General features: G+C 43.9%; 1 protein-coding gene across 3 annotated transcripts in view; it reads right to left on the bottom strand.

Moving 5' to 3' along the window:
* Positions 1-26,268, bottom strand: part of FRAS1 (Fraser extracellular matrix complex subunit 1) — a 423,027-nt gene that overhangs the window by 63,493 nt on the left and 333,266 nt on the right. For all 3 annotated transcript variants that reach the window (XM_024577139.4, XM_053922841.1, XM_045184911.3), the window contains exons 39-50: positions 26,014-26,162; positions 25,511-25,673; positions 23,805-23,940; positions 20,279-20,469; positions 19,110-19,263; positions 17,657-17,920; positions 15,753-15,941; positions 14,120-14,239; positions 13,656-13,835; positions 4,053-4,177; positions 3,627-3,767; positions 1,589-1,816 (exon numbers count right to left, since the gene is read on the bottom strand). In XM_024577139.4, the coding sequence (XP_024432907.2) occupies positions 1,589-1,816; positions 3,627-3,767; positions 4,053-4,177; positions 13,656-13,835; positions 14,120-14,239; positions 15,753-15,941; positions 17,657-17,920; positions 19,110-19,263; positions 20,279-20,469; positions 23,805-23,940; positions 25,511-25,673; positions 26,014-26,162 (2,040 nt within the window). The remainder of the gene's footprint in view (positions 1-1,588; positions 1,817-3,626; positions 3,768-4,052; positions 4,178-13,655; positions 13,836-14,119; positions 14,240-15,752; positions 15,942-17,656; positions 17,921-19,109; positions 19,264-20,278; positions 20,470-23,804; positions 23,941-25,510; positions 25,674-26,013; positions 26,163-26,268) is intronic.

Genomic DNA, 26,268 nt, shown 5'->3' with positions numbered 1-26,268 from the left:
AGGCCTCTGTCTCTAAAGGACGCAGAAAGAACTTTCTTCCACAAAAGAATCCTTCCCATTCTTCATCAAAGTATGAGAGGAACGTTGCGGGACAAAGAAACTGACCCTTTCGTAATTTTGGAAACAAGGCAGGTGTGATTACGTAGCTGGCTAAAACTGCTTCTGCAGAGTCAGAAACAGATGCCTGAGATGTAGGCATGTCCACGCCTACCTTTCACCAGACTTCCAGTTATTCCCAGGGGAGGGTTATGGGACTGCAGGAGACCTGGCTAAGGAATGACAGAATGAGAAAAAATAGCAGGAAGGTAGAGGAAGGGCTCTTTTACTGTTTCTTCCAGACGCCTGGATATTAGAAGGAAACAATTCTCTTGAGGAAGTAAAATCCTGATGGCTGCATGACCTCAAAAGACAAGTCTTTACCTGTTTCACATGCTGGTCCTAAAATGATGGCACTGAGGATGATTACAGCCGCAGCTGATGGGTGTTTCCTCTGTATGGCACTGGGCTAAATGCTTTCTGGACACCACGAAGGTAGGTGTCACCCTCATTTTACAGATGGGGAAGCTGAGGCTTAGAAAGGTTAAATGACTTACAAAGTGACATAGCTAGAATTTAAATCAGTGTCTTTTGGATGTAAAAGCCACACTTTTTTTTTTTCTTAGAGAGAGAGGGCAAGAGAGAGAGAGGAAGAGAGAGAAGGAGAGAAAAAAAAAAAACATTGATGTGACAGAGAAACACTGATTGGTTGCCCAATATGTACCCCAGCCAGGGACTGAACCTGCAACCCAGGCATGTGCCCTCACTGGGAATCGAACCCGCAATCTTTAGGTTTATGGGAGGACATTCCAACCAACTGAGCCACACTGGCCAGGTCAAGCTATACTATATTTTTTTAATCTTATAATTTTTTTTAGAGAGAGGAGAAGGGAGGAGGAAAGAGAGGGCAAGAAATATCGACGTGAGAGAAACATTGATAGGCTACTTTTCATAAGCTCCCCAACTGGGTCAAAGGCCAAAACCCAGGCATGTGCCCTGATCTGGAATCAAACCAGTGACCTTTCACTTTGTGGGATGACGCCCAATCAACTGAGCCACACTGGTCAGGGCAAGCCATACTCTTAATCACTGTTAGTTCTTCATTAGACTGAGAAACTTTGGCTGATTGAGGGGACATGTAAAAGAAAAAGACAATCTAAAATCATATGATATTACTGAAAAAAAACCCAGATGAAAGAAAAATTAAAGAACTAAAGGATGGGTAAAGGGAAAGGAGAAATAATCAGAATAATAACAGTAACTATCAACTTCTATTGAAAGTGTTCATGATTTGCTAACAGTGTTTTAAATACTTCATGTGGATATCTTCTTTGATTCCTAGTCTAATTGAAGCTGGTGATTATAATTGTACCCATTTTACAGATGAAAAGTGGAGGTTTAGAGAAGTTAAGTAATTTGCTCAAGGCCAATTCGTAACTGACAGAACAAGAACTCAAATGAGGCTATCCTTGGCATTAAAATGCCATGTTCTGCCCCTGGACAACCTCTGGAATTCTTTGCTACACCTCCCTTTCCATTGTTTTCACCTCACCTCTTTCCCGCCTTCTTCAATAATAAAGAAGGGATTCGTGCCATCAGCAACAGTGAAGGTGAACCAGTCTTTGAGGGAGTTGCTGCCGTGGTGGCTGTAGCTGACCCGGTTCTGGTAAACGTCTTCCATGGTGAAGGTGGAGGTGTGCTGGAATTGCTGCCCACCGGTGGTCCGCTCGATAGCGCCATGACGCGGGGGCTGCACGATGGTGAATGTGACAGACTCGGCCTGTCGAGGAGGTAAAATGCAAGAGGAGAGGGGAAATTCTTAAGAGAAACCAGATGTGTCTGTGAAGGCCAACAGGTGGTCAGGTGTAGCCAAGCCTAAAGACATTTATAAAATAAGGATTGTATTTTCTTTATACATATCAAAAATAAAGATAAGGAGAACAATTATATTGGTTCCTATAACTGAACTTCATTCTGGTGCCTTTAGTTGTAAGACTAAAACATTTAAATTTATCCTTTGGAGGTCAGAGAGGAAAACCTGAATCTTTAACTCTCCCAGGATAATAGGAACTAGACCGTTTAAGATTATGCATTTCCTTTCGAACCATTTCCTTTGCTCCTTTCCCAAAACTTATATATAGAATCCCATATGCATAAGAAGTTTACTTCCCATTTCTAATCACTGCTTCTAGGGTGACACACAGAAGCAAAAGTAAAAAGGCAGAAACCCTCACTCAAGACTTTCCAATGATTTCCTACCCACTTAGAATAACAATGAAAAGGCCTGACCTGGGCCAACAAGGCCCTCTGTGGCCTAGTCCCAGGACTCCTCCCTGGGCCCACTCTTCCCTTCTCCTGATTGTTCACTGGTTCCACCCTCTTGGCCTCTTGTTGTAACTCAAAAATTTCTAAGCACATTTCCCCGCAGGGCCTTTGCATTTCAGGTTGTTCTGCACAGAGAGTGATGCTCCCAGATAACTGCATTGCTCGCTCTTCTACTTCATGGTATCTCTGCTCCTCAGAGAAGGCTTCCCTGACCACACTGTTTAAAACATTACATCCTCCAGTGCTGGCCAGGTAGCTCAGTAGGTTAGAGCATCATCCCAATACACCAAGGTTGTGGGTTCACTCCCCAGTCAGAACACATACAAGAATCAATCAATGAATGCATGTAAGTGGGACAACAAATTGATGTTTCTATCTCCCTTCCTTTCTCTCTCTCTTAAAAAGAAAAAAGAATAAATAAAATAGCACACCCATCAATCTCTATCTCCTTTATCTTGCTTTAGTTTTATTCAGAGCACTTATACTATCTGATGTGATATTACATGTTCTTTCTTTATTGTCTGTCTCCCTAACCAAAGGCTGAAACCTCCCTAAGGCTGGAACTGGATGTGTTTTGTTCACAGCTGTCTTTTGCATCTAGAGCAGAGCCCAGCACCGGAAGGTGATCAGCATTTGCTGGGAGAGAGAACAGATGAAGGAATGAGTGCCGGCACAGGGCAGAGTGCACGCAGGACTAATGAATAAATGCCGTGGTGCTCTTTAATGGGAGCTAAATCACACCAGGAGATTACACCCCTTTATCTGAAGCATCATGAGAACGAGAGTTCTGGCTCTGCAGGCCCTGTTATATTGTAACAGGCCTTGTTCTCTGAAGATATTTAAATTGTAATAATTAGTTGTCATCCAGAGAAGTCTGAATGAAGGAGGTAAAAAGAAGGGAAAAAATGTGTAGGTACCAAAAAACCCTTGTTCATGTCAATAAGGAGTAATGAAAATATTGGTAAAACATCATCTACCTGATTCTCTATAAATCATGATAAAAATTCAGCATGTTAAAATGGTTGTTACTTGGGATTAGGGTTTCAGAAAGGGTTTAAAAGCAGTTTGATTGCAAGTGTATTCATTTTCTCTTTTCCAGAAGGCGTGGTCTCTTCTGGTTTTTGGTCCTTCAAGGATACTTGCACTGACCTCACCACTATGCCCTCCCCACTTCACCCTCCCCTCGGGATACACAGTCACAAAGCAACAGCTGTCACCAGATCAGCCTCTCATCCAGTCAGGGAACCCAGGGGGAATGCTCTTACCTCTGTGTCTGCATCCACGGCCTTGAGCTCAAACTCTGTGATGGTCTTTCTCACTCCCTCCTGTACCCGCATCCCCAAGTTCTGTACCACGGGCAGTGAATCATCCACAGGGCGAATAGTGATATGGAAAGTCTGTGTCACCTAGAATGGCACAAATGTGCAGGCTGGAGGAACACGTGTCCCCAGCCCCACCCAAGTAGAAGGTAAGGGCCCTCTACTTTCCTTTTCACATCATTCCTGGCATGTTGGACCGAACAGGAACTCAAATGTGAGTTCTCTTGGACAAGAGCCCCAGGGGCTGTCAGAAGCTGCCTCTGTCCTTGGCTGAGAACAGGGGGAAATGAAGCTCTGATAGGACGGACCAGTTGCTCTGCAGACTGCTCTGTGAGTCACCTTTTCAAGAAGGGAATGGAGTTTCTCACTTACCTCATTGACTCCATCTGACAGCGTAAAGCTGAAGGCATCTGAGTGCTTCTCGGACTCACTGGAATGGATATACTGAATGTTTCGTGAAGTCAGGTCAGCCTGAGTAAAGGAAGTAATCTGGATACCTAGCAAAAGGAGAGAAGAGCAACAGAAAAAGGATGTAAAAATGCTAGCCATACTCTAAGGCTAGGGACACATCATGGGTAGAGTCCTTTGTATTTCCCTCATAGCATTTATGTGCTGCTCCCTGAGACCTTGCGTTAGGGTTGTTTGCGTACTCGTTTTCTACGACAGCGTATGTTGCGTGTGAGCACGTGCTAACTTAATTCGCGCTCAATTAACGTTACTCTCCTCTCCTTTGGGGTCTATGTATGCAGGTCAAATCTGTGAAAGGTGGAGCCATTGCCTTCTTCCCCAAACTCCTCTTCTAGGTTTTATATTCCCCCACAGCCTCATAGTCCTTTCTAAAAACCTGCCCTAATTTTTAACATTGTGCAGTGGTGTAGCTTTTGCACCCTGGACTAATGGGGCGTGGCTAAACATAGCCTCGTTTCTGTGATTGGCGAGGCTTCCCCATCCTCCATTTGTTTAATTGGATATTCCTCAAGGTCCCTTTCAAATCTCTCTCTTAAAAGGCCCCTCTCAAGGTCTATGATTCTAGTCTCTCATATACCACTTTAGCCGGGCTGACACTGAATTTACTGCATGACTTGTGACCTAGGTATCCACTGTCCTTTGACAGCATGATAGAAACATGTTACATGTTTTTCAGAGTCTTTTTAAAAGTGCAAAGATCTAAAGTGATTTTTAATAATGCCAAAGTATCCCACGAGTGAATAACATCTGTATGGTTTTATTTTTATTTTTATTTATTTTTTTATTTAATTCATTTTTATTGTATTTTTTCATTACCATTTAGTCCCCTTATACCTCCCTCCTCCCCGTAATCACCACACTGTTGTCCATGTCCATGAGTCCCTTTTTCCTTTTTGTTCAGTCCCTTCACCCCACTAGCTGTCATCTGCTCTCCATCTAGGAGTCTGTTTCTATTTTGCTGGTTAGCTCGGTTTGTTCATTAGATTCTACATATGAGTGAAACCATATGGTATTTGTCTTTTTTTGCCTAGTCTATTTCACTTAGCATAGTGTTCTCCAGGTCCATCCATACTGTTGCAAAGGGTAAAACCTTCTTTTTACAGCCCAGTAGTATTGTATTGTGTAAATGTCCCATAGTTGTTTTATCCACTCATATACTGAGGGGCACTTGGGCTGCTTCCATATCTTGGCCATTGTAAATAATGCTGCAATGAATACAGGGGTGCTTATGTTCTTTTGAATTAGTGTTTTGGGTTCCTTTGGATATATTCCCATAAATAGGATTGCTGGGTCAAAAGGTAGATCCATCATTAATTTTTTGAGGTAACTCCATACTGCTTTCTGCAGTGGCTGCACCAGTCTGCAGCCCCACCAACAGTGTAGAAAGGTTCCTCTTTCTCCACATCCTCTCTGGCACTTGTTTGTTATTTTACTGATGACAGCCATTCTGACAGGTGTGAGATGGAATCTCATTGTGGTTTTCATTTGTATTTCTCTGGTGATTAGTGATGACCACACACAAGAATAGATTCAAAATGGATTCAAGACTTAAATGTTAGACCCCAAACCATAGAAATTGTAGAAGAAAACATAGGCAGCAAAATCTCAGACATTGCCCATAGCAATATTTTATCAGATATATCTCGCCAGGCAAGGGAAACAAAAGAAAAAAGAAACAAATGCGACTACATCAAACTAAAAAGGTTTTGCCCAGCAAAGGAAAACATCAACAAAATAAAAAGACAACTTACAGAATGGGAAGACATATTTTCAGACACATCTGATAAGGCATTAATATCCATAATTTATAAAGAACTTACAAAACTCAACACCAAAACCTCCTCCACAAAAAACCCCAAACAAACACCCCAGTTAAAAAATGGGCAAGGGACCTGAATAGACACTTCTCCAAAGAGGACATACAAATGGCCAATAGACACATGAAAAGATGTTCGACATCACTAATCATCAGAGAAATGCAAATTAAAACTACAATAAGATCTCTATGTTTTTAAATGCCTAACAACATTTGGTGCAGAATTCTTGCTTCCATCTTAGGGTTCTGGGACTTATTCTCTGACACCAACCAAGACTGACACAGCCCCTCAACACCAATTCTCTGTGTCTGACATGGGTGTTGAGGTGCTAATCCACTTAATCTAATCCTTCAGTTTGGCCCTGCAATTCATTTGCTGCTGCCCAGGATTTATTATTTGTCTTTGAAATCCTGGCAAAATCAGTTTAGCTTTTCTGTAAAACCCCCCAGAGATCCTACTTTTATTGTGACACCAGTCTCACTGCTGTCTTAAAAAAATAATAATAAACCTGCATGGTTTATATTTGCATCTCTCTCTATCATCTGAAATTTGTTGCCCAGATACAATAGCCTCCTGATATTGGGGCATTAATTTTTTGATGAGGCATTTTATATTTCTGTGCTTGCTACATCAGCTCTTGACAGGCAAAAAAGAGAAAAATGTAGCCCCCTTGTCTTACAGCTTTGTTTCGTGGTCTGGACAAAAATCCATACCATTCTTTAAAAATTTAATAACTTCAGGCTGGCTGAGCTGAGGAATTTAAATCTCTTCCCCCGCTGTGACTCCATCCTCAAAGCTCATAAGGAAATACTTGTGCGGATTCTCGCAATCTACTGGTCACTTAATTCACTGTTTTCTTCCTGGGGGTCTAAGACTGACTGATGAAGGTGGTAGAATTTTCCTTCCTCTTGGGAAGGAAGTGACAGGATTGATTTTTTAAGAACATTTTTATTGAGAAGAAAGGGACATATAATAAGTTGCACATACTTAAAGTGTCCATTTCATAAGCTTTGGCACACCCATAAGACCATCATCTCAATGCAAATAGTGAACATATCCATCACCCCACAGTTTCCAGGTGACACTCTGTAATCCTCCATCCTTTCCATCCACTACCCTATCCTCGAGAAATAAATAAATTGCTTTCTGCCACTCTAGATTAGCTGGCATTTTCTCTAATTTTTATAAATAGACTAATACAGTAGGTACAATTGTAAGCACGGTTTTTTCCACTTAGCATAATTATTTTGCAATGTATCCACATTGTAGCATGAGTTAATAGCTCATCCCTTTTCATTGCTAGGCAGTATTCCACTTTGTGGATGTGTCATAGTTTGCTTATCCATTCACCCGTTGATGGACATTTAGGTTATTTCCACTTCGAGGCTATTACAAATATGGTCATTTGTATACAAGTCTTTGTACAGACTTAAGTTTTCATTCCTTTTGGGTAAATATCTAAGACTGAAATGGCTAGAATATATGTTAGGTGTAACTTTTTAGGAAACTGAAAAGCTATTTTCCAAAGTAGGTAGTACCCGTTTCCGTTCCCACCAGCAGTGCCTGAGAGCTCTAGGCTTGATCTTAGTGGGCCTTTCCCAGTTCTATCTAGAAAACATTGAACACCTAAGCATGTGCAAAATACTATTTTAGGCTTCCTTATATATCTTAGGTTTTGTCTTTTAACGACTCCGAGAGGTCAAGGCTGGCATAGCACCTCTGTTTTTATAGGTTAGGACACTGCAATACAATTAGAAAGGCAATGGGACCTTTCCTAGGTCACACAGCTAACACGAGGACAGAGCTGAGACTGGAAGTCAAGGCTGTCTAACTCCAAAGTGGATGCCTGCTAGGGGTTCTTTCTGTAAAACTCATCTAGCCTTTTCAGATTAGATAAGGAGCCTCTTGGATATCATCTTTATCCTTTAATTTTTTCAATATAAAAGTAATACATGCCTATTTTAAAAAATGTGAAAGCGCAAGAAAGTAGTACAGAATCACACAAACCACTCATACATCTAACCACTGAAATATCACTACTGTAGTATTTGCGAATTGAAGTGTTTCTTATACTTTATTGATTATAACCTTTTTCTTACCTGAAATATTGATTTTGATGGGGTATTTAATATTATCATTTCAATGATATTATCATTTAAGTATCATTTCAATAATTAAGTGCCAGAGGGTGATATGCTGCACCTAGAATGTGAGCTTCGAGAGGACAAGCATTTTGGTGGTTTCTTCACTGATGTGCACCTAGCATAGTGCCTGGCACACAGTAGGTACTCAAAACATATTTGGTGAATGAATTTAGTTCACTCACTATAAGTGATATCTAAGAGGCCCTACTGAGCATAGATTTTTTAATCTCTATATACTTTTTTTTTTTCAATTTTAACCTTTGCTAATTGGGCATTGGAAGACTTCAGCTACTCAAAATGGTGTTTCTAGTAACATATTCTCCCCACTGGCTGTCACAGCACATAGTTGCTGTTTGAAATATCTTGAAAGCTTTTAATCCCACTGAAGGTATTTGCAGTCACCGACCTGCCGGCTAAACTTTGTCTCTGGCAGTATTGCGGAGACCTACGTCAACCCGTCAGTGTTTCCAATTCCCCTGGAAGGCCAGCACATTGGAGAAAATTCCGTCCGGGTCAGGGAGGTGGTGTGGGAATAAGCGCCTCCCTAAGAGGAGGGAGGGGATTGCCTGGGCCTCCCGCATCCAGCACGGCTGGAGAGGACTCTGCGCCTGCTGTCTGCATCCCTCCTTGAGATCCTGCCATGGGGAAGACTCAACTCTTCTGCTCCAGATTTTCCTCAAAGCCTCTGGTTATGAGTTAAACTGTGCCCCCAGCAACTTAAACGTTGAACTCCCAACCCCTCAGTACCTCACGTGTGACATTCCCTGGAAACAAGATCATCACAGATGTACCCGGTAATTAATTAAGATGAAGTCCCTTGGCAGGTGCCTGATCCAGTGTGACTATTGTCCTTGTAAAAGGAGAAACTTTGACACAAACATATACATACGGAGAGCACACCAGGTAAACACCAAGACAGACACCTATAATAATCCAAGGAGAGAGGCCTGGCACAGATCCTTCCATCAGAGGAACCTATCGTACTGACGCTGCAATCACGGATTTCCAGCCCCCCACCTGCGGGACAATACACTTCTGTGTAAGCCGAGGTGCATGGTAAGGCGCACGGCAGCCCCGGCAGGCTCACACCCCTCCGCTCTCAGGGAGGACCCACGCGAAGACAATGGCTGTGTCCTATTTTGGTTGGTGTCATAATACTGAGAGAGGCTGAGATAAGAATACCTTTGCTCAAGCATCACTTCAGGGAAGTCTTTCCTGACTCATCCACCCCTCTCTTAGGTAGGACTTGCTGTCCTTTGGCTCCCATTGTCCTCTGTCATGTGCTGTCACGGCTGCCAAGGCACATGTGCACCTGTGTATTGTGCAGCTACAACTTCTGAGACAGAAGCTTTCTCCTGCAGCAGCTACGCAGTAAGTAACAGTGAGATCCAGCGCTGTTCAGAGACTGCTAGATTCCAGTATTACCCCTCCCCGACTTTAAAACACAGCTCCCAACTATCAGCTAAGCACCTGAACCCCCAGTTAGGGTTCTTGCCACTAGGATGTGCTCTTCCAGTAACACTCCTGGAAGGAAACGGATGGGGGCTCCCCAGCCTTTCTCCCCCACTGCTCGCTGGGGGACGACAGCAACTGCAGTAGTTGTTAGACTGCAACTGGGAGCCCCGTGTTGGGGTCACTGGGCTGTGTGGGCCACCTGTCTCTCAATTTTTCTACGAGGGAAGATAAAACGTCGTTTTAGGCACTGTATTTTGAAGTCTCTTTATTCCAGCAGTTTGCTTCTGTCCTAATAATTTAATTCCTTTCTCTGATTTACTATGAAAAAGAGAATCTTCCAGGTCCCTGACAGGAGGGGGTGGCCACCTCATCCTTGAAATGAGCACTTGCGGGACTAGACTCTCGGCTCCATGGCGGAAGGGGGCTCATCGCATCTGTCTTCCACACAGTGCGCGCGGGCAGATGGCTGCTACATCTCCCCTGGGGCAAAAAGAGGGTCTTCTGGGAAGTCCTTTGTAGGTAACTGTCTCCTTTTCTCTTGCTGCTTCTAAGATTCTCTCCTTGACTGTCAGCTGATTTCTCCAAAGAGACCTTACAGGCAAGAAGGGACTGGCAAGAAGTATTCAGCGTTATGAAAGACAAGGACCTACATCCAAGATTACTGTATCCAGCAAAGCTGTCATTTAGAATGGAAGGGCAGATAAAGTGCTTCCCAGATAAGGTCAAGTTAAAGGAGTTCATCATCACCCAGCCATTATTATATGAAATGTTAAAGGGACTTATCTAAGAAAAAGAAGATCAAAAATATGAACAGTAAAATGACAGCAAACTCACAGTTATTAACAACCACACCTAAAACAAAAACAAAAGCAAACTAAGCAAACAACTAGAACAGAAACAGAACCACAGAAATGGAGATCACATGGAGGGTTATCAATAGGGGATTGGGAGGGGGAGAGAAGGGGGAAAGGTACAGAGAATAAATGATAGGTAGAAAATAGACAGGGAGAGGGTAAGAATAGTGTAGGAAATGTAGAAGCCAAAGAACTTATAAGTATGACCCATGGACATGAACTATAGGGGGGGAATGTGGGAGGGAGGGAGTGGGCAGGATGGAGTTGAGTGAAGGGGCAGAAATGGGACAACTGTAATAGCATAATCAATAAATATATCAAAAAAAAAAGAGGGTCTTCACAGCCCCCTGTCTGTCCGAATAGAACAACCGATTACCACTGGCTGACCAAGAAAGACAGCACGAAAATAATTCCCCTTCCCAGTGAACCTTCAAGAGGACGCCTGCAAACACTGGTAGCAAGTGCTCATTGGAAGAGGCATCTCTTCCCAAGTAGCTCAGTGCCTGCCCGACAGATATTGTGCTCTTCCCAGAAAGACCAGGTCCAGCCCAACCCCGCCTGCTGATGGAGACATCCTCACCCACTGAGACAAATGGGGTGAGGGGCTGCTGCTCTTCCAGCTGTGGCTGCCTGCCTTAAGAGGAAACCATGAGTCATCAACATGGACTTCCTCTGAAAGGAGACCTTGGACATTTAAAAAGAATCAAATGCATGAAAATATTCTCACTTAGGGGAGACTAGGAAGTAGAGGATGATGAAGCAATGCTACAGAAAGGACTCCGTGTGGGGTTCCTGCCCTGTTAGCAATGGGGAGGGCCCCCCCAAGAATAACAGGGAGGGGACTATACCCTGTATCTGGTCTACCTAAGAGTTACTAGAAACAGGCGAACTGAGAAAAACTGGTGGGCACAGGAGATTGCATGGATTAGGAAGTCAAACCTGGAGGAAAAGAGCAAGTGAAGAAAGAGTCACAGGTAGAGAGAGCCATCCCCCTGTTTTGGGAGGGCACTTTCCCAAGTGGAGGGAAAAGTGTATTCACCTAGGGGTTGCTCCCTAAGCAGCGCTGGTTTGATCTTGGCAGACAGAACTGCCAAGTGACGCTGAGACTGTAAACACAGAACAGGAAAATTTGGAGCAGCCTCACACAGGACTCAACACAGCCTGGGGTCAGAGAAGAGCGAGGGCTGTGATTTACCAGCACGTGGGCTCAAATCCCTTGAAAGCCCTGTGCAGCGAGCATGCAGTTGCCCAACACAACAGCCAAGAGTCTGCCCTTTCATCTTTGGAGAGATACAATCAGCAACCTGACAGAATTCTGGCAGAAGCAATTAGCTCATGAATTAGTTATCAAATATCTCATGCAGCCAAGGTCTTGAGAGTGCTGATCCGTGTATTTCTCCCGGGAACTGGGGGAGAAAAGGGTAGGCCACCGGCTTTCATTTGCATTAGGGTTTTGGCCAATCTGTCCATCCCTCCTCTTGCCCTCCTACCGTATGCACAGAACGCTCCTTCCTCTAGCATCACCATGGACCTGACATGGTCTACCTTCCTCACCTCCTCCGCTCCGCCCCCCTCCACCTCTGGAAATTCATCTTCCGCCACCCTCTCCCTTCTTCACTCTGCCACGGGCGCACTGGGCTCCTTGCTGACCCTGGCGTGCCTGGCTGATCCTGCCTCTGGATGTTACACTTGCTGATCCCTCCTTCTGGATTGTTCTTTCCTTATCTATCAGCTTGGCTGGCCCCCTCGCTTTCTTTAGATCTGTGCTCAAATGTCACTGTATTATTAGGGAAGCTCCCTGTGCACCCTGCTGATGCCCTTATTTCTCCCCCCTCTCATCACCAGTGATATATGCTGTTTTCTCTTTTTTGATATATGATGTATTTGCTTGCTTATTTGCTTACTGTCTGGCTCCCTGCATTATAAGGTTAGTACCATCAGGGCAAGTAATTCCCCTGTTTCACTATTTTCCTGGTTGAATGAAGACTCTGTAGCTTAAAATCCAAAGCAAAGCAATGAAGATCTAAATCTCCTGCAAGCTGTCACTGCCTGCATGATGCATGAAATAAAGACAATTCTACCTTTAGATTGTTTATTCAGCAAGTATCTCTTGTCCTTCACCTCCCTTCTGCTGCCAAGTTCTATAGTTCTCTCCCTGAAATTCCTTCCTTCCCTCCCTCCTTCCTTCGAGCAGCTAGCATTCATTGAATACTTACTAGGTACCGGGTATTATCTCTTACATTATTCTCATCTTACTGTACCTACTACCGCCCCCCTGGGTGAAGCCTCACTAGCTCCCGTCTGGCCAAATGTGAAACTTCCTACCCACTGTCAGTGCCTTGTTTCTCCTTTTGGTTCATCCTGGTGGACACCAGGTGAATTTCACTTCCTTTCCCTCCTTCAAATTCTGCAGGGACTGCCTATTGCATTAAATAGAAATTACTTATCTAAGCCTTGAAAACACTCCATAAAACATCCATTTCCCCATAAGCCCTATTTCTATTTTTAGAATATATGCTTTAACTAAACTAGCCCAGTCATTTTTTAAAAAAAATGTGCCCACATGCTGTTCCCATCTCTGGAAAAATACCATTTCTGTCTGCCCAGACGCCGTCTTCCAAGGGTACTCATAAATGCCAGCGCTGGGCACCTTCCCAGCAGATGTAGCCTCACCCACTTCTGAACTCTTACGACACCAGCTTTCTACAATTCTTAGCACTCCTGCCATAATCTTCCTTGAGTTATGGTTATCTGCGGGAAAGCGGTTCCTTATCTCACCCAGTAGAAAACTCTGGAAGGGCGAAATTGTATTTTATTTATCTTTCTTTTTCTTTCCCCAGCAGCAGCTACACTAGAATTTTGCTCAATACACATGTTCACTTGCTCTTTGCTGGATTAAATTGTTAAGCACGGTGCATCACACCATGCCTGGTGCTCGAATACTTTAAAAGAAGAACAGGGTGCAGTGTTTGCCCTGAAGAAACTGACAATCTAATTATGGAGAGAGGATCGCGTATATAAAATTGTAAATTTTTATTCAACTTTCAGCAAGTAGCGGTTGAGCATCTTCTGTGTGCAAGTATAATGTAAGGCTGTATACAGTGGTCAGAATCAGCGATGCAGACAATAAATCCCAACGAAGGTGGATTCTAGGTGTGTGCACACAGGTGCTGTGGCCACCCCCACACTTACCAAATGCCTGGTTTGGGTTTGATGTAGCGAGAGTGGCTGGCTTACCCGGCGATGCCGCGTGCTCCAGGTGGCCCAGCCGGGGCTGTCTGGTGACTCTGTAGGTCAGTTCTGCAGGCCCACTCTCCTGGTCGGTGGCAGAGAGCTGCAGAGTGGTGATTTTCTTCACTGAGTTTTCATCCAAGACCAGCCCTTTATTGGTGGTGATGACCGGTGGGGTTTTGTCCTCTGAAAATATTAGAAGTAGCGATTTGAAATGGGGTATTTGCAGCCTCCTTTCTTCAATTCTAGACCTGGTACCCAGGGGTAAGATCAGAATAGCCCTTAGGCCTGTGCCTCAGACAGAGGGAGAGAGAGTACCCCAGGAAGCCAGAGCACCCGACACCTGGGGATGTGATTCCAGATTTCCTTACCAGTCTGGTAAAGGAAAGGCTCAGCCTCGAGGTAATCATGGTATGGACTATGTAACCTCAGAACTGCTGACGTATTGTAGAAACCCAGTGCCCCCTTACCTAAAACACTGATGGAAAATGACTGGCTGATCAACCTGCTGCCTTCTCCATCAACCACATCGAATTTAAAAACAAAGTTCCCACCAGATTCTCCTTTTCTGTGACTGTACTCTACTTGGCCTGTAAAAAGAACAACAACAACAAATCAAGATTTGCTACTGAGGATTTCTGCTTTTATTTCTGAAGTGCGAGGTGGGAATTTGATTGCTATCCACACCAAGGAATCAATTAACACCTTCCTCACTTTGACATTACTTTTGACATTTTAATCTAAAGTTTTCATTTCCTCTTTTCCTCTCTCACTATGGACTTCCTCATAAACACCCCTAGATTAAAATCACCCCGAACAGCATTGCTTAGGGCTGAGCCTCAGCTTTTGGGGGTCTGAGGAAGTCACATGAATAACTAGATCAGCAAAGCTGTTCGCGTGGAAAATGTGCAGTGACTGCACGCACGTCACTGGTGTGACCCCGGTGTGACCCTGGTATATATCCATGTCCCGGGACAAGGGTATGCAGCAGGGTGGCCCATGTTCTCCCAGAAAGCATCACTTCTAATTCCCAATACAGCCTTAAATCATTTTTGGAACAACATGAGACATAACCAACCAACAAATAAAGAGATAAACAAAATACATTAAACTCTGCGCCGATGTGAGAAGGACCCACAGGGAGATGTGCAGTGCGCTGCATTGCTGTGAACCCACGACGCCACTTCTAAGTGCCTAGCGATGTAAGTATAACCAGATTTCTAGGAAGAGGTGCCTGCTCTCATTTTTTAGAAAGAAACACTGACACAAGGAATGATGAAGGACTTACTAACCCGTTGCCTGTTCTGATCCCTTCATTAAAGTACAGGCAGGGCCAATGAGAACTAGCCATGTTAGTGCATGGACAGGACCCTTATTTCTGCTCCTTGGGGGCATATTTGCACCTTTAAATAGAATTGTACATCTTCATGTGATGTTGGAGTACTCCTTCCACCCCATGTGTAACTTCCCCCTTTTTTACCCCTGATTGCACTGCACAGTGACTATGTAGCAGTTAACATTTATTCTTTTACATTACATCAGCATTTCCTGGAGGAGGGATGAGCTATGTAATCTCCCCCAGGCAGCTCCGATTTATGCCCTTCCATTTTGCTTAGTTCATTAACTTGCGCTCTTTAGGGGAGCTGAAGAGATATAAATTGTCCACCTCAGGCAGGCATAATTTTCACCTAAATCCATCCCAATTCACTCCTTTTCCCTTTCCCTCGCTCTCACACACTTCTTAGCCTCACAGCAAGTCAAATAATTTTTTTCCCTCCACAACAGCCCTAAATTTCATCAACACTATGTCAAAGGATGAACCTATTTTAGCCAAGAAAGACACGGACAAAACCAAAGGGGGGTACAATCAAGGGTGGGAAGTGGGGGTAGCTGGGGTAGGGGGAAAATGGAGATAACTGTACTTGAATAACAATAAAAAATAAATAAAAAAATTGAGGAGACAGGAAAGAAGAATGAAGTTATAACTCTGCTCTTATTCAAAACAAAGAGTATATACTGCCATTGGTGACCACGCATTTAACGCCTGCTTTGCTCTTGTGGGTGGAGTCTGTGAGGCCCCGGGGAGGCGGAGACCTGGCTGACCTTGTCTGATGTCAGCCTGGGTGAAACTTCGGATGGGGCCTCTGACGGAGATTTGCTCCAGGTTGCCATGCCTCACCATCTGCAGGCGCCCTGCTCCAGGGTCTTCCTTCATGACGTACATCACCTGACTCTCGTCTGAGTCAGTGTCTGTCACTTTCAGGTGCTGTTCTGTGATGCGTGCGGTAGACCCTGGGAGGGAATGAGAGACGTAGGTCATTTCCCTCATTGCCTTTGAATAGGATGTCGAATCATTTCAGGAGACTGGAGAGTAAATGATCACACATTCTCTGGGTCTGAGTAAGTACCAGGTGTTTGGCCTTCTGTTTCCAGCTGAATAAATGTTAGTTTCCCCAAGTGAAACAGTCCCAACCTCCAATTTGCTAATCATCCCTTGGGTTAGATATGAGCACCTTTTCTCTTCAGATCCATTCTCCCTCTCTCCCTGTCCCACAACCTATCAGTACCTAAATCTACATAATAGCTCCCTGTTCTGTGATGTAAACCACCCCTAGACCTATGATAAATCTGCTTGGACCTAATTTATTTACTGTCTTGCGGATCACCAAATCATAAAAAACTGCTTTATATAAACTGATAAACATAATTGGTGGCCATCTCAGACCAAATAATCAAATTCCCTGTTCCTCCAGACAGACGAAACGGTGAGGAGTACAGAGAGGGGGACCTGGGCGGTGCGCCCTGCCAGGCTGCACAGCCACTGAGGATGGGGGCATGGCACTGGCTACTGGCAAATGCCTCTTCTCGGGGCCTCGGCCCTTCCTTTTCTGTCCAGCCGTTTTCTCATATTAAAAAGAGTAAATTCTGCTACTGTAGATCCTAGTAATCCTGGTGTTTGGAGAGACAATCCACCATGGGCCCTGAGGGTCCCTGCATGTTCTTGCTGGGTAATGCTCAGAATGCAAGGCGTGACCACTCGTCACCCAGGACATTCTCCGGGATGGGGTGATATCGTCCTTTGCGACAAAGACCAGGGAGCTCCCTGAGTTCCGGGTTCCTCTCCTGCAGTGCACCCCGCTGCACGTGAAGGCACCCATCTAGGCCGGGCCCTCTGTACCACCCCCATGAGACTTGGAGGGCTGAGAGAACCACAGCAAACATGCTGATGGCAATGCTGCCTGCCGTGCTGTGAGCAGCAAAGTACTTTGTCTCGGACCCAGGAATCTGGTGTCTCCCACCAGCATCCATGAAACATCCATGAGCTAACTGAATTGCTTGCAAACAGGGTAAAGGTAAATGCCAGACCTAACACATGGGGTCTTTGGGAATCTCCAAATTTTCATATGCTATTATACTATATATTTTTCGCTACAAAATAACTATGAAACTAAGGAGGGGCAGTCCAACAGAACTGCAGTGGGATGTGGATGCTCTGTGGTCAAAAGGCCCAGTCTCTAATTAACACCCTATGGATACACAACACTCGTGGTCAGTGCAGCTCATGCAAAGCAAGATGGGGGGTGTTAGACCCTAGAATACCATGTCAAACGATTCTCGGTTATTTGCATAATCTCTTTCAGTGCACGACTGAACTGCCCCAGCAAGCCTTTTTAAAAAACTAAGCATGTTGAAAATCCCGCTGGATTCCTCTTGTTGTTATTTCCATGTGGGGTTGTTGGGCAGTGGCAATGTTTGACCCTGGAAATGCTACAACCTCTTCTCAATCTTTTCTCAAATTCACAGACACAGGCATCCTGTCTGAAGAATTTCAGACATTCACATTGGTCGCTCAAAACGTTTAGTGTCCCTGAAACAACAGTTCTTGCCAACCCCAGCCTCCCTGAGTTCTGAACACTTAGCTCTATATCCTCCCACAGAGCTAAAGTGGAAGGACACACTGCACACCGACCAGGGACCACAGCCACCTTCTTCCAGCCCTTTGGTACCTGCTGAGAGCTGCAGGCCTCGGTTAACAGCCAACTGGGGAGCGTCACCCGTAGGCAGCTCTATGTGTATCTCCATCCTCCCTGTGTCCATGTGGAGTCCATCAGTGAGAGAGAACTGGAACTCATCCACTGCCACACCGGGACCACCAGGCATGTACCCGACCAGCCCGCCCAGGATGTCCTGGTAGGTGAAAGAGGAGCCCTGGCCTAAAATCCTTCCATTCTCCAGAAGCTCAGAAGCAGTTTGCCTCTGGAGTAGATGACCTGAGGAAGAAAGTAAAGAAAAACAAAGAAACAATGGCAGAATACATATGGCCCCAAAACATTGTCTGATTTTGTCGACTAGTATGACCCTGGGTAGAATGTCAAGCACCTCAGAGACTCTTGGCAACTCACACATAAATGACCAACAACTTAGCATTTTAAAAATATGCACAGGTGCTTCCCTGTAGCCTCATCTCCAAATAAAGAAGATGAAGTCCCCCTTTTCCTGGTTAAAAATCTCTTAAAGAGACACAGATAGATGTGGTAATATAATGGCTTAGAAATCAAATCCCACTCCATGAAGTCAAACTCATTTCATTATCTAAACCTTATTTTTCCCTTCTGCAAAGTGCAAACAGCACTCTTCACTCACTGTCTTCCTCCTAGGGCATCTGGGATAGGAAATAAGGATATGTTTTGAATTCCTTCTAAATTCAGAAAGATGCTAAGCATCTTCGGGTGGAGACGTCATTTCCTGTTTTCAAGGGCCATGTGTACCACAGTGGGGCAGTTAAAGTGCTTCATTAAAGAAAGTGAAAATGATTGAGGGAAAGCTAAAAGGCAGTGACCAGCAGCCTCTTCAATTAAATCTCCATCAACAATGGTTTCATCTTTAAGAGACCAACGGTATAAAGGATGGACCCTTGGGAGATGAAAATTCCAGCTTTAGTTAATACCAGGGGGATGGCACTTAGAAAAGAAGTAGGTAGAAGATTCCCATGGTGGCTTTTACCTCTAGTTTAATCAGGAAAAGTGATTTTTCTGCAAAAGGAACAAGCTCATTAAGACATCTGCCATGCCTCTAACCTGAAGTGAACACCTTTTGCAATTAATAACAAGGCTCTTCCTTGCATAAAATGGCCCTGCGTTACCAAGCTGTGATGCTTTCTCTGAGAAGAGAATATGCAGACTTTGAACCCTATTCTGACTGAGGTTACATAGAAAAGTGAGAAAACAGCTGAAATTCAATTTCAGAAAGACCAATCACCTAGGGTTCAGGCTTCTAGAGTAAACGGTGTCTACTGTGAGCCCAAAGATCAGCTAGCTGTGAATTTGATTTGTACTTTCATGCAAAGAATGAGTGATACAGATGCAAGGCAGAGGCATAATCAGCTGAAATTTATGTGTTTATTCTAATAACCCATCGGGCACCTCAATTAAGAGAGTTTATATGGCAGTTGTGTCCTACCGTGGTCAGGCTTCTTGGTCAATACAAAAATCAGCTCATTATCTGGCGTGTCCAGGTCTTGCAGGCTCAAAGAAAAATTGCTTATCACCACTCCTGAGCTCAGCTGCACGCGGAGGGGCCGCAAAGTCATCTGGGGAGGCTCGTCATTCTTGCTCTGATTAAAGCATAAAATACTAAGTCTCACACAGACACCGGTTTAGGAAAGAAAAACGCACATTATTCAGAGAAAGTAATATCGGTGCATCAACTTTCACTATTAAAATATCATGTACCATGTCCCCATCTATAATTCCCAATCAAAATGGTTAATTTCAAAGGAGAGCAAGTCACACAAAGTGTACCCCTGAAAAGAAATGGGTGGACATTCTACACAAACTTTCTCAGATCTTTTCCAAAGGTACAACGATCATTTTTCCCAGGCCAAAAATATGGGTGTGTGGTTGCACAAGTACAAGCAAATTTGGGGGATAAAAGGGCATGTTATTTGAAATGAGAACTGTCTTTAAAAACGCTAAGCATATCACAGTATCTGTGGGAAGATACCACATTTGGAAGTGTGGGTTTTTGGAGTTGTGTCTCTGCCCTTATGCCAGTGCCACCCCCACCACTGTCCCTGAAGGGTGCTGAGGGCACCAAATGTTTTATTTTCCCAAGGCAGAGAGTATTCCATTCTGAGCTTTATCTTTTATCTCTCTCTCTCTGGGGGTGGGTAGAGCAAGCCTATGCAGTTGCTCCAGTGAGAATAAATACAGCATCAAGGAACACATTTCTTTGGTGCTTATAATTGAATGACTAAAATGCATTAAAATGTAAGAAAAGGTAAGTATGCCTTAGCATCACACACAGTAATTTCAGGGGAAAATTGGTGTATGTTAGCTTTCATCCAAATACGGGATTGGCAAGGTCTCCCCATCTGACCCTCACAAACTGTTTTCACACAGACAGAATAGATTTTACCCTGAAACGAAAGTTTAGATTTCCAAGTCAGATCATCCCTCAATGCCAGCTTTAATTCTACAAACTTCCTAGAGGTTAGGGTTATTTTTTCAAATTAACCTTTAACACTGAAGGTAAAATTCAATCTTCTTTGCTTTTGAGTTTATGTAAAGCTATTTCATGGTGGACAATACGGTCAAAGGCCCAACTCCTCCAACTTCCAAAGTCTTTACCTCGATGGTGATATTGATGCTGTGGATTTCTGAACGACTATTTCCATCACTTACATAAAAACTAAAAATATCATGGGTTGGCTCAATGCTTTCATGAACACTCTGAAAGTAGTAAATGTAGTTTTCCAGGACATCTTGAATCGGAAACGATGCTTCCAGGTCACTGGTGGTTCCAGGGCCAAAACGATCACCTGCATCAACATCGAGAGAGAACTTTGACTTTGATCCTATAAGCCCTGCTTCCTAGGCTGAACTAGAAAACGTGACAGCATTGTCAACAAAAGGTGAAGGCACGTCTGAGGGTGAAGGTGGGGGAGGGGAAGGAGCAGATGACCAGGAATCAGAAGACTTGGGGGTTGGATCCCAGGTTTCCCACTGTTTCTCACCTACAAGTGGATATACCTGTCCCACTGTTCCCCTGGAAAAAAACTGGGATAATATGCATGAAAACACTCAGAATGTTTCTATTTTATATAGCACAGAATTAGGGGTTGTTTTGTTAGAGATCTTTCATAAAATAAGTCCTGGGGCAAGTGGATGATGCAATAGCAAAGGTTCTACCTCAAGTTTTAGTCAATTTTAAGACCACTCTACTTGGCATATCCTGAAAGAGGAACCCTCTTTCTCTATATAAGAGGAGGCTAACTGTCTACCTTTTTATGTAAGAAACATCTCCTCGAGCATGTTTTCATTTGATCCCTCAGTTCCTCAAGGGAACCTCAGTGTGAGTCAGAGCTCAGTCCCTGGGATGGTCTACCAGGACCACTGGGATGCTCAAGGGCCATTCAGAGCTCCATAGGAAGTGCTGGCTCTAGTTAACTTTTCCTTTCCTCCCAATCCCAGTGACTGTGGAAGGCCAAGGGGAAGAGTAAGCACTTTCTACACGATGGATGACTTGCCTCTTACTTGGTCTGAGTCTCTGTAATTGATTGATTTCAAATTATCACATTTTCTTGTTAAAAAAAAAGGAGAAGAATACCCTGTGTCTTCAAATTTTCTCTGGACATAGAAACAAAGAAAAGTACAGATAGAAGATCTGAGATAAGTAAGGCTTTCTCTTTCCCCTTCCACAGTCCTTGCAAAGATCAGGTCACATATTAAAAGGCCACTGACTTCCTGAATTGTAGAGATTGTCATTTTTTGTTGACCTCCCAACAGAAAAACTAGGAAATAAAGTTTTATTTATAATTTGTTTGAATCAAGAACTCAAGACAAGTATTTTTTTCTTCAATGACACAAATTTTCTTAAATTTTATTCCCTTAAGTTTGACATCTCTTGTCACCAGAAGCATATAGGAATCTAATTTCTACAATAGACAGCTCAGGGTTTCCACAAGAAACTCCTAAATTCTTTTAAGTTCTTATTTTCTCTTTCCATTGATCACTATTAATGTGAGAAATGTGGCTTCTTTATTTGGGGCAGAAATAGCATAAAGTAAAAAAGGCCTAAAAATGTATTCAAATAGAATAATGACATTTTCTGTCACTGTAAGATAAGCCATTCAACGAGTGAACCCTTCCCTAGGGCTTTTAGTGTCAGTCCCTCCAACTTTTAAATTGCACCTTTTATTTTTTCCATGTAAATCATTCTCATGTGCCTCCATTCCTTCTTAAAAGCAACAGGCCGCATGCACACTACGCAGGTCTCAACGCGTCCAGGCTGTCGTCGTGAACATCTATTACTGCGCTGCACTGGCCACAGCGATGCTCTAGAGGTGACCTAACTGTTAGGTTTGGTACGTAACAATATCACTCTTCTGTCCCATTCGGTCTAGCTCGTAAAAAGTTTAAGTTGCTCCTTCTAATGCCTTTAAAAAGACATTCTTGTGATCAGCTGGATTTGAAAGCTAGGTAGCTAATTTCATAGACATAAAACAGACTTGGTTCATAATACCCATGGAGCAAAATGTGCATGATGTGCTTCGGGACAATGGTTTGTGTCCCTGATCATCTCGTCCTTAATTTCAGGTTCATGCTAACAGAGGGCAGCCATTTTCCAAGTGTGTGGCCCTTGGACCAGCGTCAATGGTATCGCCTGGGAGCGAGGGGGAAGCGCAGATACCCGGCCTCACAAGCCTCTCCAAAAGGATCTCCGGTGTGCTGCCAGGACACTGAGCTTCCACCAGCCCTCCTTGTGAGTCTTGTGGACGGTAAAGTTGGAGAACCATTTTTAGAGGCTGACTGCTGGACCAGTGAAATACTCCTCTGTGTGCATTCCAGGTTAATGTAAAACTGTGTGAGGAAGGCTTCATAAGAAACCACCTGGAGAGAGAAGGTCAGGCCATCCATCCCTTGCTGGTTCCCCACCCTTTGCTCATGCTCCTCCCTCTGTGAGAAATGCCATTTTCCCTCTGCTCACTAACCCTTCAAGTTCCAACTCAAGTGTCACTTCCTTAGACTTTTCCTGCCTTCCCAGGCAAAAGTAATTGTTTCGTCTTATGTATCTTCTCAGTGTTATGCTTCTTTCCCTGTCCTGGCATTTTATGTATTGTGCAATTTATCAGCCTTCATTTCTGTCTCCCACTTGGGGCAGGGGCTGTTTTATTCATCCACTGTCTCTAGAATAAAGATGTGTGGAGATAAATCAAACTCAGTGATAAACAAATCTAAGTGCATACATGGAGGGGCAAGATGGGGAAAAGGTCCACGGTTTTCTATAGGAAACCATGATCACTGCTAAATGAGTTTCCAGTAGCCAGGCTCGAACCTCTGGCACCATGCTGGCCACAGAATCTTCAGTCAACGGCCCCTCTGTGGGAGCTTCTGGCTGCACCTCATTTAAAGCCAAGAGCCGGCATTCAGGAATCTCACTGCAGAGGCAGCAGCACAGTAACCTGCCACGAGCTGTCTCAACTGCCAGTCACTGCGGTCTCAGGGGGCCTGGGGATGGGACACATCTCGTTTCTCCTTCGCTGTGCTAACCACTGAGGGAAGTGGGTCCAGGGCAGATGGTAGAGGGGGAAGGGATGTTGAAGAGAGGATCGCAGAGAGACAAGCATGCATTTCAATTCCTGTCATATCTTTAGAAGGAGCCAAGACAGAAGCTTTGGTTCAGCTAAACTACAGCTGCCTCACAATGTAAGGATAGAAATTTTTATTTCTTTGACACACAATCCTGAGTGTAATCCACAAGGCCTTCCATCTCTACCGCTGGTGCCTTGCTCTATTTTTTCCCATAGCATTGATTTACCTCCTAACATCGCACACAATTTTCTTACTTGTTAGGTTTCTTATTCGACTGCCCCCCCACACACACCCCGAGGATCTAGGGAACCACAAAGGTAGTGGTTCCTGTCTGTTTTGTTTACTGATGTTTCCCTAGTGCTTAAAAAAGTGCCTGGCACATGGAAAATACTCAATTACTTTCTGTTGAGTGGATGAAACCTTCCTTCCTTCCTTCCGTCTCTTTGAAATGGTCCCATTCCTCTTTAGTTCCCCACGTCCGGGTTTAACCGGAGGCAGTTAGCCCCCTCTACCCTCCCTTTGCAGGCTTGAAAGAATTCTACAGCAAAGCTCCTGCTGGTACCTGTGCCTGTGTTCTCAATGCAGCCGAACATGGGCAGAGCACTTAGTCTAATGACGGCGTCTCCCTGGAGGTTGTCATGATCATCAGCAGCAAAGAAATGGTGAAACGAGAGCGGGGTTCTCCCTCCCTCGTCAACCTGAGGAAGAAAAGAACGCAGAGGGTCCTTGGGCGATTGCACATAACTGCAGTAAAAAAGAACTGAATTGCAAAGTGCTGCCTGGGGTGACCTTCTGGCACCAATTTCACTTCTTTGAGGAGGCAGATCCTCCACAGACAAGATGAGGAATGAGCAAGCCGCTGAAGTTGGGCAGTCTTTCAACGCCTCTCAAAGCGACACTCAGGCACGGTGACTTCTGTGTTTCCCTTCAAAGTCGTGCTTCCTTCAATGATGGATCTGGTTATAAAGCAGCTCTGGCCCATTCTAATCACTCACCTTGGCATGACTGCATGACGGGATGGCTGCCGTCCTTCCATACCAACATTCAAAAGCCCGCAGCCAGACAGTGATCATCCAGTCCTCCCTCGGACACCCTGAGGGCAACTGTCCGATAGGTGTTCCCACGTAGAATGCAAGTCCCCTTTATTCCTTTACAGTGTACATTTACAGGTGTGCAGAAAGAAAGGGCTCAGCACACCTGAAAGCTAGTGCTTATATTAATGTCAAGGAGGAAGATAAATCAGTATGAAGTAACAATGGTTGCCTGCAGTAGGTTTCTCCTTTAGGGCCCTGTTTAGCATGCTAACTCTGCAACCCGAACCTGGTGTTTTTTGCTAGACTTCTGGATATGGCCCAGGCCTTTCACTTTGAAGAACTCTTGGCTGCATGTAGGAAGACTGACACATTACAAAGTGGAAGGTCACCCTTGCTTTGGGCATGGGGAAGGTCCAAATGGTAGCCCCAAGGTGTAGAAATGGGAAAACGAGTGGAGTATCAGACTTGTTTAGAAACAACTCCGTTTTATTAATTTTCAGTTGCTCATTGAAACCAGAAAATCTCCTGAGTTTTGGCACTATGGTATCTATAGAGAGCAAGGTAAGGAAAATGAATTAACTTTTATGGAATTCCTACAATGTGCCAGTACTGTACTCATTTTTTAAAATGCTATTTTATTAATCATCAGAGCAATCTTCTGGAATTACTAATATTTTAAAGATGAGGAGATTGAGGCTAAGAAAGAATACATAATTGGCCCAAGGTCCCTTAACTAGTACGTAACAGAACTGGCATGTGAACTCAGGCTGGGTAACTTCGTGCTCAGGGTTCCTTATCTAGCTGCCTCCCTCCTCCACCTCCCTACCCCAAAAAACTGTCAACACTGTTTACAGTGATAAATATCAACTTGACTTGGGGGCCATTGTCCATATTCCCATGTTTCAGTTGCTGCAAACATTAGATTGTGAACTCCCGAAAGATTCATTCCATTTCTAACTGTGCTCCCACTACTACGCACATCTAGCATTTATGTCTGGCACAGAATATTTATGGACTAACTAAACAATGTAGATATAATTTGATTTTCTGCATGTAATTATTTTCTTACTTTTTAAGAAACTCATGACTGAAATAATGCATATCTTGGCACTATTGCCTGGATACTTTGGGGGAAGGCCTTGGCAGCCAATTTTGAGAGAGATCCTTTATTTCTGTGGCCACAGATTCCAGCTCTCTGCAGCACTTGCTGCTCATTGACCTGAGAGTTACTTACCGTGATAAGGTCAGCAAAAGCAATGACGGGAGGTGGGTTCTTGACAGGAGTGATCAGGATGGTAAACGTCTGATGGTCCAGATGGTTGTGATCCACATCAGACACAGAGAAACGGAAGCTGTCGGTAACCAGCTGGCCATCGGTCTCAAACACAGCCGAGTACCTACAGAGGCCAAGAGAAGAACCAAATGAATGTTCTACACTTAGAAGCCAAGTGAGATGACTGCACCTTTATTTAAAAATGGGGCCAGAAGCAATATAATCTTTCAAGGGAGCTACTGGTGAGTTGTCAACTGTTTTTTTTTAAATTTTGTTCCACATCTTTTAAAAAAATTATTGAATTTACTGGGGTGACACTGGTTAATAAAATTACATGGGTTTTACATGTACAATTCTATAATGCATCACCTGTATATTATATTGTGTGTTCACCATCCAAAGTCAAGGTTAATTATTTTAATACATTCAAAAATTCTGTCAAGGAATACAAAGTGGTCATATACCTAATATTCTTGTTGTTGATGTCTTCCATTGTGAAATTGGCAACCTCTGAGATTTCTTCCACTTCAGGTCCTGAGGCTCTTAAAAGAGTACCATACATGGGCAGAGATCTTAACTGAATCCAGACCTCTGCGTCGGGGGAAGAATCATCCTAGTCAGGCAAATACGAGTAAGACATGAATGCACATTTGCAGAAATAAACACTTCCAGTAGTTAAAGAGCTTCTTTGCTAATTGGAAAAAATCTCTTTCCACTTT

The sequence above is a fragment of the Desmodus rotundus genome, chromosome 4, assembly GCF_022682495.2.
Source record: "Desmodus rotundus isolate HL8 chromosome 4, HLdesRot8A.1, whole genome shotgun sequence".
In the NCBI taxonomy this organism is placed as follows: Eukaryota; Metazoa; Chordata; class Mammalia; order Chiroptera; family Phyllostomidae; genus Desmodus; species Desmodus rotundus.
The sequence above is the reverse complement of the archived record's forward strand: the minus strand, read 5'-3'. Positions and strand labels throughout refer to the sequence as shown.